The 15,101-nt window shown below is 35.7% G+C and overlaps 1 protein-coding gene across 4 annotated transcripts in view; it reads left to right on the top strand.

The window, feature by feature from the left end:
* NCAM2 (neural cell adhesion molecule 2) overlaps window positions 1–15,101 on the top strand; it is a 271,866-nt gene that overhangs the window by 130,908 nt on the left and 125,857 nt on the right. For all 4 annotated transcript variants that reach the window (XM_069023979.1, XM_069023993.1, XM_069023984.1 and 1 more), the window contains exons 2-4: window positions 9,437–9,511; window positions 10,483–10,689; window positions 13,327–13,470. In XM_069023979.1, coding sequence (XP_068880080.1) covers window positions 9,437–9,511; window positions 10,483–10,689; window positions 13,327–13,470 — 426 coding nt within the window. The remainder of the gene's footprint in view (window positions 1–9,436; window positions 9,512–10,482; window positions 10,690–13,326; window positions 13,471–15,101) is intronic.

Raw genomic sequence — 15,101 nt, 5'->3', positions numbered from 1 at the left:
ATCACATTAGAAACAAACATTGAACATGTCCTTTGTAGAATGTGCTTGAAGCAGACATTTTTGTGAGAACGGGTTATGTATTGTTTAAGAGTGGGCATACTGTTGGCTCCTAATAAGAGACATGTTTATGTTGTATTAGTTCTCTTAGTTATTGTTGTTTTAGGTGTATTTGAAGGGCAATGTGTTTAGCATTCGACAGAAACCTTGCATACAACTTTTGGCCTGAAGTTTGAGAAACATCTTTGAATTTAGATTATAAATGCCATGTAGTTAGATGAATGCTGGCTCAATCCAATACCCTTCTGCAGTTTGAAGGACCACTGGGGCTGTTACCTGATTTTGAAGGAAGAATTTTAGCAGTGATTTCACCTGGCTTTTTTTTTTTTTTTCCCTCAGTATCATGTCTTCTGCTGCTGTTCCCCAGGCAGTTTGTATGTACCTTTCAGTGAGGGTGTCCATGTTCAGCTACTGTCTTGGCATGTTATCAAACTTGTGCTGACTACCAAGCAACAATGAAGAAATGCTGTTTTTAAAAGTGTCTTCCTCAGCAAAACCAAAATGGAATATAATGAGGAAATATGAGGCACTCTTGGTAGAAGTGCTTCTTTTCAGAAAGATTTCTGATGTTTGTGACTTTAACTTCAAGTTTGCAGGTTTTGACAGATGTGACCCTTGGGTAATTTTTTTTTCTCTGTAGCATGTCTGATTTACTGTTCTATAATGAAAGGCTGCCCAGTGGAGCAAGGAGAAACAAGTTAGATTTTCATGTTAGAAAGATCACATAGACACACACAGACCAGCAGAGGCAGGAAGGCAGGAGAAAACTCCTGTTCCAAACCCCCGCTCAGAACAAGGTCAGCAACAGATTGCTCAGGGCTGTGCCAAATCAGGTATTTGACATCTCCAAGGATGGAGAATCAACAGCCTCTCCAGGCAACTGGTTCCAGTGTTTGACCACTCACTGAGTAAAAAAGTGTTTTCCTATGTTTAAAAAGATTCCTATATTTTAGTTAATGCACATTGCCACTTGTCTTTTGGAAATTACATTAAAACAACTTTAAATTAGTTTTAAAAAGAAAAAAATAACTGTGCTAGTTTAAAAACAAACCAGTGGGAGATCACAAGTCAGAATTACAGTTTAATAGGAAAATTAAAATACATGCAATAGTACAAGAACACTGGCAGAGTCAGGATACAACCTGAGACCCTGTTGGTCAGAGTGGTGGTAGCAGTCCAGATGAAGTGGTTCTGTTGAAGCAGTGATCCTGTAGAAGGGTCTGGTCTTCACCTGAAGGTCCAGTGGTAGCTCCTGTCCTCTGGGAATCCAGCAGGTAAGGGCTACCCTGTGGTGCTCCAAACTTCAGATTATATCCAGGTGGGAATGCTTGGCTCCTCCCCCTGGGCAGAGCATCTCACAATGGGAGGATGCAATTCTGTGGGTCATGCTGTGGGTCCTTGATTGCCCATTAAACAGAGATAGCCCCGGGAGGGAGTTATCAGGGATGAGTCATGGTAGAAGATAATGAACACTGTCCCACCTGCTTTAACAGCTTGTGAAGATGATAATAGAATACATGTTTTTGGTAACATGGTAACTTAGGACAATAACCAAAAAAACCCATACAAAAAACCCACCCAAACCAAAACACCATAGAAGCATTTAAATTGGAAAATACCTGTAAAATCATCCAGTCCAACCATTTTAACTCAGCACTGCCAAGACCACCGCTAAAGCCATGTCCCTAATCTCTGCATCTCCACGTCTTTTAAATACCTGCAGGAATGGTGACTCCACTGTTTCCCTGGGCAGCATTTTCCCATGCTCAACAACCCTTTCAGTGAAGAAATTTTTGTTAATGTCTAATCAAAACCTCCCATGGTGCAACCTGAGGCCATTGCTTATCACTTTTTGCTTGGGTAAAGAAATTTAATATTAATATTAATATTAAAAAAAATTAACCCTGCCCACAATGCACATGCCCAGCCTCCCCCTTATGCTACACCTCTAGGTTGCTGTTACAGAAAAACTGTTACTTTGAAGATTTAAGGTCTTTATTTTTCAGGTTTATCTTTATTGAGGTACTTCTTGGTTTTGAGAAGATTTGCCATGTGTGTAGGAGATACTGTGAAATTAGAAATTCCCCCATTTAGTAATTTTCAGTTTGGGAGGCATGTTCCTTAATATTCACAGGCTCATCAAATACTTTTTCTTTCTGTTTATTGCTGCCAAAAAAAAAAATCAGATTGAGCAGATTTTGTTAAGGTGATGTTCAGCTTTGATAAGTACTATTCTCTACTATTTTGACAATCTTATTCTATATTATTTTTTTCTCCACATGTGTGTCTATATGTGCATGAGACCAATATATGATAAAGGTTCCCCAGTACATTCTCCTATAGTTAAAATATCTTAATATTCCAGTAATCAATTAATTTTAAACTTCACCGTTCTTCCCATGCATAATAAGAAGGCCTACTGAATTTAGCTAGAATAACTTAAATAGAATTAAAGATATGCATCATGTCATGCCTGAGACTTTATAATTAAAGTCCTCCAGTTTTCATTGTGCCTTCCACTTACACAGATTTTAAATGAATAAATCAAGGCATATTGACTTTTTTTTTCATTTGGCTATCTATTAATCTTGATTTTTTTTATAAGCTTCTAAGCCAGACTATGAATATTAAATATTCATAAATATTCTTTAGGTATTCTTTAAAATATCTTTAAAATTTGGGCTTGTAAATCTATATGTAAAAATTTATCCATTATCCCATCTCTTTAGTTTTGAAGAACTGATCTTCCATTATCAACCTACCTGAAAAATCTCAGTAACACTCACATTATTTATGTGTTTATTTCTAAACTGTAGTTTCCTTGACTTTTGGGGGGACATTAGTGTGTAACTTCTGTTTGAGATAAGTCTCTTGAATGTAATTGTAGCAAGCAGACTGGTTTATACTTGTTTACTGTCTCTGCTCAGATATTAATAGCTTATCTATTTTTCTGTTTCTGCTGCAAGTGTCATAGAAAAGAATGTTTAAGGGAGGATTTGCTGATTATGTTTCAGTATTTGTTGCACAAAACTGGATTGTGTTGGTGCTCTTTCATTGTGTATTTCACCCCTATAACATCTGTTATGGCCCAGAAGGCAGTTTGAACTTTGTGTGACTTCCAGCTCCTCTCATCAGGGAAAATGACACTTCAACAGATGTAGGAAATGAATTCATGATGACACAAAGACTGTTTTGTCTAGCTAAAAATGAAACACTCTGTAATCTATAAGACAGAAACTGGACAAGGAATCCATAATAATTCAAATAAAACCTTAGAACTTTAAATCAGAACTGTATTCTCTACTGACAAATCCAAATTAGGGCTAATGTGATGAAATGGAAAGTTGAGTTATATTGAAGTACTTAATTAATTGGGAAACTTTCTGACAAGCAATTATAAATGTAACACCTCTCAGTACTGTCATACCATGGAGAAGTGATGCTTTATGATTTATTAGTAGTAGTATGACTAGAAAATTGAAAATAACCAAACTATTTCGGGTTTAAATGCTTGTTTATTGTCTTTGCAGATGTAGTTTGTCTTCAGATGTTTTTACAAAACTTGCAGACAAGCATTCAAGGAATAGAAGACAGGATGTCATTAGGCCAGTTAATATATCTTTATTCATAAGAAAAAAAAATAAGGCTACATTGTTTACAGGATATTAGAATACTGTATGAATAGGAATTTTCATGAAGTTTATTAAACTGCTAAAAAAATTGAGAAAAAAACCCCAAAAAGTACATTTAAATGATGAAACATTAAATGGATTGCATTTGAATAGTCTGTTTGGATTAATTTTTCACTTTAGGTTCTCACACACAGAAAAAAGATTATTCTTTAGCATTCTCTTTGTTCTCAGAGGATTACAAATGTATTCGGTGGTTTTAAACACTACAAGTCTCACAGACTTTACAAGTTCAACAAGAACATCATCTCCTTTCCAGTGGATAGGATGATAGCATTTTTTTTCCCATGCATAGTTCACTTGGTTATAAGACAGATGTGTCAGTATTTGGTAAAATCCTTGTGTTTTTTCTAGAATTTCACTGTGGGGTTGCTGTTTAATTGTGATAATTTTAGTAACTATGTCATTATCTATAATGGTCATCTCTTGTGTAACATCTGACTGCATACCATTCCCTCTTCACAGGTCTATAGTGTTGGAATCTTCTTTGTTTATGTGGGGGAAAAAAAAAATCCATCTTAGGTGACTTAAGATATCTCCAAACATGGTTTCCATTGGAGCATTCCACCTCTCAAGTGCAAAAAACTTTAAGTAGACTTTAATTCAGCCTTATTTTATATTGTTTCTTAGTTGAGTTCTTTAGGACAGAGGTATATTGTTCCCAATTTTTTTGATTACTCATGGAAATGGCTTAGATCAGACCTTTGATAATGGAAATATAACTTTATGGCTTGCGTAATGATTTTTTGTTTTTATATTTCTGACTTTGCTGAATTAGCAGTTGAGAAAGTTTAACCTAGTCAGATTTTTAAAAAGAACTCAAGCATTTGCCCTAAAATAAAAAACCCTTGAACTGTGTGATACTTAACAAGTGCATTGTATATTTACTAATTTATGTTTCCTCGTTTCAGCTTAGAGGTCCAAATGTTTCTAAAATATAGTATTAAAAAAAAAAAAACACCAAATATTTTTTCAATGGTGTTTCAAAGTATATTTCAATTAGAAATTATTAGAATTTTAAGAGAAAATCCATTTCTGGAAGGGTTGTGTTAATGTAATTTTCATTCAAAGCCCATTCACTTTTATCTGGGCATCAGTGGACTTAAACATAATATTCTTGGAATCCTACATAATAGAGGGTAGAAAGATTAACTGGGTGAGTGGTTGCTCTGCGATTGAGTTTGATACCTACTAAAAACATACTAATTTCTTTGTGCTCAAGGATAATGAAGCCTAGTTTTCTAAGCATATATTAAATACTAGTTAAATCATTTACTGAAAGCAAAATCACATCACCCAAGTAGGTTTGCTTACTAAATGAAGTCAAAGAACACCAACGGCCAAGGGTATAGTTATCATCAGAGAACTCATGCTAAACAGAATTAGGACCTTCCCAAAGAAGACAGTCCTCTCATCTCTGTCTTGCAGTCTACTTGTTTTTTTTAGAAGCCAGTGCCAAAGCTATCCAAATTAGTGTCTGTAGCTGTCATTGCTTCCCTTAGCTCCATGTTGATTCCAAGTTAGGCCTTGCTTTGGCTTCAGAGCTGTGTCCTTTCCTTTTTACTGCCTTCCCATTAACCTTTCCTCTTCAGTGAATTTGCAGTCCAACAGATTTAGAAAGACAAGACCCCTCCACAGCTGAGTGATGTCTAATGGCTCAAAAGTAAATTCCAAAAGTTATTCAGATGTATTGATGTAGCATAAAACTGTTCAACTATGTTGTACCCAATTTATATTGTGGAAACTAGAACAGAATATGATATGGTTTTTTTATTGGTGTCTTTCCAATACAGACAAAAGGAAGTTTTTTCAAGTTTTATGTGTGTTTGGGTGGGATTTTTTTTTAAGAAATGGAATTATTAAGAAGATGCTGGATAGGTTTATTAGTTGAAGCAGAGCTTCACTCAGTATTTTTTTCAGATTTTATTAAAATATCATCCCCATTACCTTTTTTGTACCTTATATTTAAATGTACATTTATATAGCATACAGTTTGAATGTGTTTTAATATATTGCTGAGGGACAGTAGAAGTACATGTGAGTGACTTACTGCTACAATTTTTGTAACCTCTCAGTGATGACACCTCACTTCTGTTGCATCAGGTGATCGTGTGTGAAGACACCTATGGTAGATTTGTGATGTTAGTTCTGAAATCTGAAGGCTACTGCTGCTAATGGGACTGAAATCAATTAGTCTACTAAATGTTAGTCCTTCTGAATGCAGTCATCTGTCTCCATATTTAACAGTAAAAATGGACCTCTCATTACCATTCTTACTTATATTCCTAAGTGATTTTTAAATCCATTAAGGAATAATTCAGCAGAATCCTCTTAGTGTATTACAACTGATAATAATTCCTTCTTAATGACTCTGATCAAAAGGGAAGGGATTGGTCGTATCACCTAGTTCTAGTAGTGCTCTTTTATTTTGCTATAAAATTGGACATGTACCAAAGACTGAGGGAAGCCCCAAATGCCTTCACTTTTTCCCAGAACATCTGTAATACAGTAGCATTACACTCCCCAGACTTCTATTTGAAGAGATCTTTTACATTGTGCCTTTTTCCATTTTTTTTTAATGGGTAGGTAGGTGATATTCTTGGAAACAAGGTAAGAGAAAGTATTTTTTCAGATCTATCAGGAAGGTACTACTTATTTCTTGGTTTAATTTAACACAGGTAACACCTCTACTAAATTTTTGCAACACCTTCACTGATCTGAAAAAATAACATTCACCTGTATATTTAAAGAGATTCACAACAGCCTGGTGCAAAGAAATCAATCTTTTCAGTAATCCATTAGTGAGTGTACAGTAATAATTTGAGTTGTGAGTACATCGCTGCCATCTTCATCAGAGCTTATACTATCTGTAGTTCTTGAGACAGATTTGAAAGTAAGGGAAATTTTCTGAATGTGTTGTCTCTTTGCAATATTTTGCTTTCAGTAAGTGACAAGTGAGTCTTCTCCTAGCTTCATACTTGAATATATGCCTGACCACTAAAAAGCACAGATTTCTAGATTAATAACTTGGGCAATATTTTTCCTTCTAGGTTGCATGAAGCAATATTTTTCTATTTACGTGAAGCAGAGCTGGGAAAATGATGAGGCTGGGAAAATGGGACAGATGGTCTTATATTTTTCTATTTTGTAAATATTAAAGTATCATATGTAGAAAAAAATATTTCCTTTTGGTTTCAGAGATGTAGCTAGCATATATCCACAGAGTTTATGGTTACACTTATGCTAAGAAATTTAATTGGATTTGAGCCCTTTGCCAAAGCTATGTTACAATTGGAAATACCTATTTAATTGATGAAGGAAAAATATTCTTTTGCTTTTTCACCTCTCATGCCATCTCTTACATTCTACCTGACATGTATTACCTAATCTATTGTATTTCTATAGTTCAGCATCAGTTATTACAGTTATTGGAATTAAGCAATGGAATTGTCCTTGAAGCAATACTGCTGACATGCTAACATATATATTTCTGAAGCAAATGTACAAGACTGCTCTTTAAAAGAATATGCTACCAGAAAAATAGTATCATAGGACCTAAAAAGTGAGTCTGCAATGTGAAATAAATGTCTGAGCACTTGAAGTTCTCCCATGGCTGTATTTATTAGTACCTTGGTTTCCAACCAGCCATGATAGGTCTTGAGGCTATAGTGAAGCTTTACCTGACAGGTAAATAAAGAAATGAGGCTTGGAGTAGCCTGCTGGATGATTTATTACTTCTTGATTCTTATTACAACATAAAGTAAAACTTTCTGTTAAACATTTCCTTTCTTACATATAAGTTTGGCTTTTGCTTCTGGTACCATAATGTAAAGACCATAGATGAGAACGAGCAGACTCTTCCTCTGTCAGGGCTCTCTGTGTCCTAAAGGAGCCTTCACTGTGCTCCTCACTGTGGCACTGGAAATGCCACTAGTCCCTGCTCCCTAGTACTAGAATCAACATTTTTATAGTCTGCTTCAGCTTCTTTCTGGACTCTAAGCAGTCCTGCTGTCTTCCTGGTTGTCTTTATGGGAACTGGGAAGTTTTGATTTTAGCAGAGCACACACAGATATTTACCTTTGCCCAAGGCAGGATATATTCTTGTGGCTTTTTGTGTTTTTTATTCTTAGCTATTTTCTTACAGAGGCAGGGTATAAAATATCAATACTCACTAAAAAAAATTCAGTTGAGATGATCTTCTCAGGAAAAGCGTTCACAATTCAGGACATCTCATGAAAAATATTATGTACTGTACAGATATTTAATGTTTAACATTGTTTGCTTGTTGGAAATTTTTGTGGAAAATAGCCAGTTCTGTTAAATTTAGGTTGGCAAACTGATGCTGAAGTAATCTTCGGTTTTCTTTGCCTTTTTTTGGTGTAGCTTTTGATATGACTGTTGAACCAAAAATTCACATCTTGTCTAATTCTTGCTTATCTAGGCTAATTACATGAAAGTTAATAGCAAATCTATGTCATTGCACTTTTCTCTTAATTGTGATAGTTTTCATGTTAATATCTATGGATAGTTCTTTGCTGATAGTTTTTCTGTGCTCAGCTTTTCTTGAATTTTTGCTATCAACAGAACTGAATAGTTGTGGGTTTTAGCGTGTTTTGAAGTTATTTCATATTCATGGGTAAAATCTGTCACTTAAAAAAAAAAAAGCTAGAGACCTAGGGAAAACACCCTTCTTCCTCTTTCCCAGACTCCAGATACCTCTCCTCCCTGTCCTGGCCTTCACTCCCCTTATTATCACCACCCATGCAGGTAACAGTCCATTCAATGAGGTGCTGGATAATGCAGGAGGCTGGGGTGAGGACATAGTGGTTTCTTTCTGCCATTCCTTCTTTTTCTGTCTTTTCTTCCACGGCTCCTTTTGCCTAACTCATTTCCTCTGTTCTGTTGTGGTTATCCACAGTCCTTTCAGGATGTGTTTGCTCTCTCATGGGCTCATGCATTGGCCAGAGTCCTGGAGTGTTGCCCGCTGTGTCATGGAGCAGCTCTTAGCACTTTGGCCTTCTTGGCTCTCTCTTTGGCATTCTAAGATGTGCTACAAACTCCTTCAGCCCTCTCAGTTGTGTCCTGCAGTGAGTCCATCCTGACCCAGCTAGAACGGGCTGTATCTGTTACAGTACAACCTCTGAACTCCCTCCCCTGTAACCATCCCCACTACCATAGCCTTGCTTTTTATATCCAATACACTTGAATATGAGAATATTGGGGGAGGGAGTGTCAAAAGCCTTGATAAAATCAAGGTTGTTGCTACCCACTGTTTTTCTTGTGTGCACAAAACTAATAACTTTATCCTAGAACGTGGTGGAGTTGGTCAGGCGTGATTTACCCTTGGTCAGTCTGTGTGTTACAAATCACTTTTTTCTCATTGAATTTCTAGTTTTATGTTCATGTATAGTTCTATCATGTTTTCTTTTTTTTTTTTTCTTTCCCTTTCTTCCTTATCTTTTTCCTCAGGTTTGGGACATAAACCTGTTATTGTCGTGTAACATCCTTATTTAGGTTGTTTTCTCTATCACTGTATGTACTTTAGTTCAAAATAAAACAATGTTTAGTTGAGATTTCGTACTTGTTGAACAGGTTCTACATATAGAATGAAAACAATATAAAACCTGACAATATAAGATTTAAACTGAAAAATGCCCAAATGAATTTACAACCTACTTTATATTTTTCAGCTTTACTTCAAGTTACAATTTCACTTAGCAAAGTTGAGCTCAGTGTGGGTGAATCCAAGTTCTTCACATGCACAGGTATGTGTTAATTTTATTTGTAGGTATACAATTTTTGTTAAATTTTGAACTTTCTATTTATTTGTAACTGAATTAGTTGATTCACAATATTAAATCAACATATCGTTGTATATTCACATTGACTTGTGAGAACTGTAGTAAATACTAAAACTTCACTGGCTTCACATTTCCAGTCTAGGATCTCTTTATTTCACACACTGAATCAGTTTGAATTTTCTGTATCAATATAGGTAGTTTATATCTGTTAGGATGCTTTTTTAGTTAAAATATTTTCACTTATTTAAACTGAGGAATTAAATCCTCCCCAACCCACTGAGACAACTGAGGAGATTTTTTCTGGTGAGGCAGTAATCAGGAGGAGAAGAATTTGCATTTGCAGCTGATTTATATGGATCCTTGCTGAGTTTAGATCTTCCATTGACAGTGACACATGGCCTGACTACACTGACAGTGCAATTGCCTGATGACTTGACCTGTTGATCCAGTCACTGCTGGACAGCCTTTTCTATCCTATAAGACTTTGTACTTTTCTGTGGGTTTTTTTTCCCCTTTCGAGATCCTTGAGCTGCTATTTACCCTGTCTCAATAATTGTACATCTGCCTGCAGTTTTGTCCTGCTTGTCTTTCTTACAAGTCTCATAATTTAGCAATTAGCTGACATTATAGAATCACAGAATCACTTAAGTGGAAAAGACCTCCGAGATTGTAAAGCCCATATTTTGATGGACCACCACCTTGTCAACTAGACCATGGCACTGAGTGTCACATCCAGTTGTCCCTTGAACCACCTCCAGGGTGATTTCACCATCTCCCTGGGAAGACAGTGCTTGACAACACTTTCCATGAAAAAATTCTTCCTGAATTTTGCATGAATTCCTGACACTGCATAGACTGTGCATTGGGTAGGCATATGCTTTGCATGATATCCTTCTACATGTCTAAATTTGGATTGGTTTTGGTTTTGTTTGTAGCCATTGGTGAGCCTGAGAACATAGATTGGTACAACCCACAAGGAGAGAAGATTGTTTCTAGTCAAAGAGTGGTTGTTCAGAAAGAAGGCGTTCGATCGCGTTTAACCATTTATAACGCCAACATAGAAGATGCTGGTATATATCGGTGCCAAGCAACAGACGCTAAAGGACAAACTCAAGAAGCTACTGTAGTTTTGGAAATTTATCGTAAGTAAAATACTATCAATTAACAAAAAAAAGGCTGTGTTTTAAAAGCCCCTAGCATAGGTATTACCACAGTCCTAGGGTATATCACCATGTCCCACAGCCGTAGGGAGGAGGAGGAGAGAAGATCCAGCAGGCAGGAATTGTGCAGCAAGATTGATTTATTTAATTATTTTACAAACTCTTTTATAGACTTTTTTCTTCATAGTCTAATTGGACAAAGGATCAGCCACCCCTTGGGGTGATTGGCTAAAATCCTAAAACATCCATTGTCAAAATATTTTTTACTGTACCATAAACGAGACTTCTCAAGGCTGCACGTGTTTGGTTGTTTACATAACTCTGCTACCTCTTCTGTGAGAGAGAAAAGTCTCTCACGGGCTTAGAAAATAGCAAGAAAATCCTCGCTTAACAGCATTTTTGTATCCACATGTAGGGAAGGTAAAGCCACTCAAAATATCATCCCAAGCTCTGAAATTTATCTTCCAAATAATTGCATCTCCTGCAGTTTAGTTAGGAGACATTATGACAGAGATCTAAATTAGATGGAGGGCCACTTATAAGTATTGTAGATTGCTTTTCCTCTGTATGTTAGAATGTCATCTTATGAGGGTGCGCAGTATCCCCCACAAAAATGAGAAAATACGAGGAGAAAGATCAGCATAGTTCGTATAACAAGTGTGTGTACAGTTTACAAATTACACAATATTACAAATATGTGCATAAATAAAAGTGCAGGAAGTGCAATAGATGACATATAAAAAGTGGAGTTTTTACTGAATTAGTTACTTTAATCTCTGTCTTTTGCTATTCTTGGCATTGTGAAAGAGTTTTGACAGAAACCATTGAAGCTTAGCATGAAAAGTAACCAAAATGAATTTCAATTACAACCAACTACTTGAGTATATTTGAAAAAGAAATACATTCTATTGTACTGAGAGATTCTCTGAGAGATTTGAGTAGTTTTTCTCTCAGTGTTGAATTAGTACATTTTATCACATTCTTTAGATCAAATATAAATGCCTAAAAACTGTACATTAAACAAGCACAGTGAATATGTAAGGCAGGGTCTTTGCTGATGAAAGGATATGCCAGCAGCCCTTCAGGTCAGTTAGGATCTAATTTCATTGGAGAACAGTTTTTTCAATGTGAAGGAATTACAGTGAGACAGAAAATACAGAATAGAATGGTAAAGCACTGCTTCTGAGAGGTAGAGAGAACTCAGATAACAAAAGACATACAATTTTTAAAAAATCTTCTGATAAAACAACCAATAAAAGGGTGATAGCAGTTAGTGATTACATGGCAGCTTGAAAGCTCACAGTTCAAAGGATTTCAATTTTTTGGGAATTCATTTATATGCATAAAACTGCCAGTTACTCCATTAGCAGAGTGCTGAGCAAGGTAGAAGTCTTTAGAAGCATTTGCATGTGTTAATTTTAATAATTCTGAGGTCAGAGAAACCTGAAAACCTGCACAAGAAATGTCAAGGTTTGTGGGAACAGACATGTAAAATTTCTTTATTCATATTTGTGATGTAAGAAAAAAGCAGGATAACTTCTTGGTAGTCTTAGGGCCTGGTTCAGGACTCTTGGATGTCTGTGAGAGGGTTTTTTTCTGACTTCATACAAAAATATATGAGAGGTGTAACAACAAAACTGTGCTCCCTCTGCCATGTGTGGATTATTTGATACTCATATCAATACAAAAAATGGAAGTGAAGCTGCATCTCTGGCTTAAGGTCCCCAAAGTGTACTCTGAAATGAGGACTCTGAAATTAGTACACTGAAATGAGTGAAATGGTCGTCTTTGATCTGAAAGAACATAGGTTGGTTTGTTTATTCTGTGTGCAAGAAATTCTTCCAGATTTTTTTTTTTTTTTGTGCTGGTCAGCTGCATTGGATCTTATATAAGATCATGGATTAATGCCATCTTGGACTTCTAACAATATTGAATTTATTCAACCCATGTGGAAAATCAAATATCATTTGGTTATTTGAGCTTGGAAAAATTAAAAGCTTCAGTAAACCTAAAACAATCTCATTAATTCCTAAAAATAATGCTACAATTTCTTATGACCTAATAGTCATAACAGGCGTATTAGTTTTTCACTGGCTTTTTATGTGTTTACTCAGCTGCTGTTTTTCTCAGTCAGTGAGGCAAAAATTTTACTTTTCTAGAGAGAATTTTCCAAATTTTAAAGGTTTTCATGGAAATTTTGATAGAATAAAAACATGAGGTTTTAATTCAATAACAGAATAATGAGGAATAAAACACACAAGCGAGTGAATAAACTATCAATATGAATATATAAACTTCTAAGACCTAGAGTTTCAAAACTGTGTTTTGGAACATGGAAAACAATGAAAATGCATTTATAAAACCTGCATAATATATATAAATAAACAAAATTTTGCATAATACAAAATGATAGTAAAGTAATTTTTACAGGCAGGGTATAAGTCCAGGACCATTTGAATCTTACATTGAAAAATTGTATTGTGGAAATAATTCTGTATTATCACAACGAGAAGATTTAACAGTGATATTTATCTTATTTGGTGTTACATATAATTTTAACGCTAAGTTAAGTGTGAGACTCTTACTGTATACTGTTTTCTTTTTTTTCTTCCTTTTCAGAAAAGCTCACTTTTAGGGATATAGTATCTCCACAAGAGTTCAGGCAGGGAGAAGATGCAGAAGTTGTTTGCCGTGTTACGAGTTCACCTGCTCCCATTGTCAGCTGGTTGTATCGGAATGAGGAAGTCACAACTATTGCTGACAGTTAGTATTTTGGTAACTCTTTAAGTTATACATTCCAATTAATATTAAAACATTATTGTAAAAGAAGACTAATCACATTTTAGTGGGGAATTTTGATTAGCCCATCAGCTTAAATGTAATTGAACCAGGTTCTGTGTTCTGTAAAGAATCCGTATACAGTGTCTTTTCTTCCAGTCGGGAATTTTGTCTAGGCATAACATGAGTGTCCAAATGCCCAGAAGAGTGATGGCAGCTCCCTCACAGGAATTCTTCCGGGCCTGCCTTGTCTGTAGGAGTTGAACACGTTTAAAACACACAGAGATGAACTTCACTGCACACCAAGCTGTGACACTGACCCTACACAGCATTGACTTTGAGATCCTTGCCCAGTTGATCAGAGAATTCCAGGTGGAGAGGCATTTTGCATTATTGTGAGAGTTTGCTTGTATGAGGGTGAGTTACCCTGTGAGTTACAGGTAACTGGGGTATAAGTAATCTGCTCAGGCCAGACTGATAAAGCCTGGGTTAAGATAAACCTCACCTTCCCCATATGCAAGTTCTAAGTCTCTGGAGAGGCAACTAATTAGGCAAATAGAATTTCTTTGACTTACCCCTGCAAAAACTTTAAATTGTTTTTTTCAGTGCTGTCTCAATAGTCATCTTTGCCAAAATATGACTTTGCACATTTTCTGGAACTGGAACTAGCATTGTTAATTAACCAGCTTTTCTAACTTCCCATCAGTTTTACCTCTGCATGTAATGAAACTCAGGGAAGCGCATGCACTTAAAATTCTTCTTCTTTCAAAATTAATTGTAATTTTTATTTCAAAATGAAAATGAAAAGCTTCTTGGGTTTTTTATGAAGTCAAATAAGCAAATGTGGAACAGTTAGGGGAAAAAAAACGCTTGGATGATATTTCTGGACTCAGTCTTAGGTTCCTCTTCATTGTGAAAGAAAGTTTTGATTAAACTTCTTATACTGAAAATAAAACAAGAATTGGCAGTCTGGGAAGAAGTTTTTCAAGGATGTTAGTCAGAGCTTGAAAAAGTAGAAATGCCTCAAATTATTGCCATTTTGGTTTTCCAATCTATCTGTAGGATTAGTAAAGCAGACGAAGCAACATTTCCTTTCTTCAAAATCATGCACTTTGAAAACTGAGGTTTTGAAATTTTAATGGTTAAATTTGTCTTTTTTAACCGTTTTCTTTCACAGTGCTAAAAGGCACAATGATAGAAACCAGTTTTAATTAAAGTAGTAGAATACTTCCCTTACATTCTGATCTGGAATAGTATTCAAACACAATTCCAGTCACACTTGGGATGAAGCAGTTTTAAATCACATAAAAATAGGACACTGTAAGCTTTGTGGGTTTTGTTTATATCTGTATGGGTTTATAATACAGGTGAGAACCAGCATGCCCACTGTCTTACAGTTAAGAAATCTTCTCCATGCCTTGTGAAATAAAAATGACTCTGTTTTATATTATAATTTTGGTTTCAAAACCTACTGTGGATGATCAAATTCTCTCTTCTTCTGAAAGAAGATTTAAGGCATACTTCTAATGAGCCAGACTAACCCTCTAAAACTTATTGGGCAGGCTGTGGCAATCCAGTGCTGCTGCTTCCTTGGTGTAGCATAGTCTCTGAAAGTT

Source organism: Aphelocoma coerulescens, chromosome 1 (genome assembly GCF_041296385.1).
Source record: "Aphelocoma coerulescens isolate FSJ_1873_10779 chromosome 1, UR_Acoe_1.0, whole genome shotgun sequence".
NCBI lineage: Eukaryota > Metazoa > Chordata > Aves > Passeriformes > Corvidae > Aphelocoma > Aphelocoma coerulescens.
The sequence above is the reverse complement of the archived record's forward strand: the minus strand, read 5'-3'. Positions and strand labels throughout refer to the sequence as shown.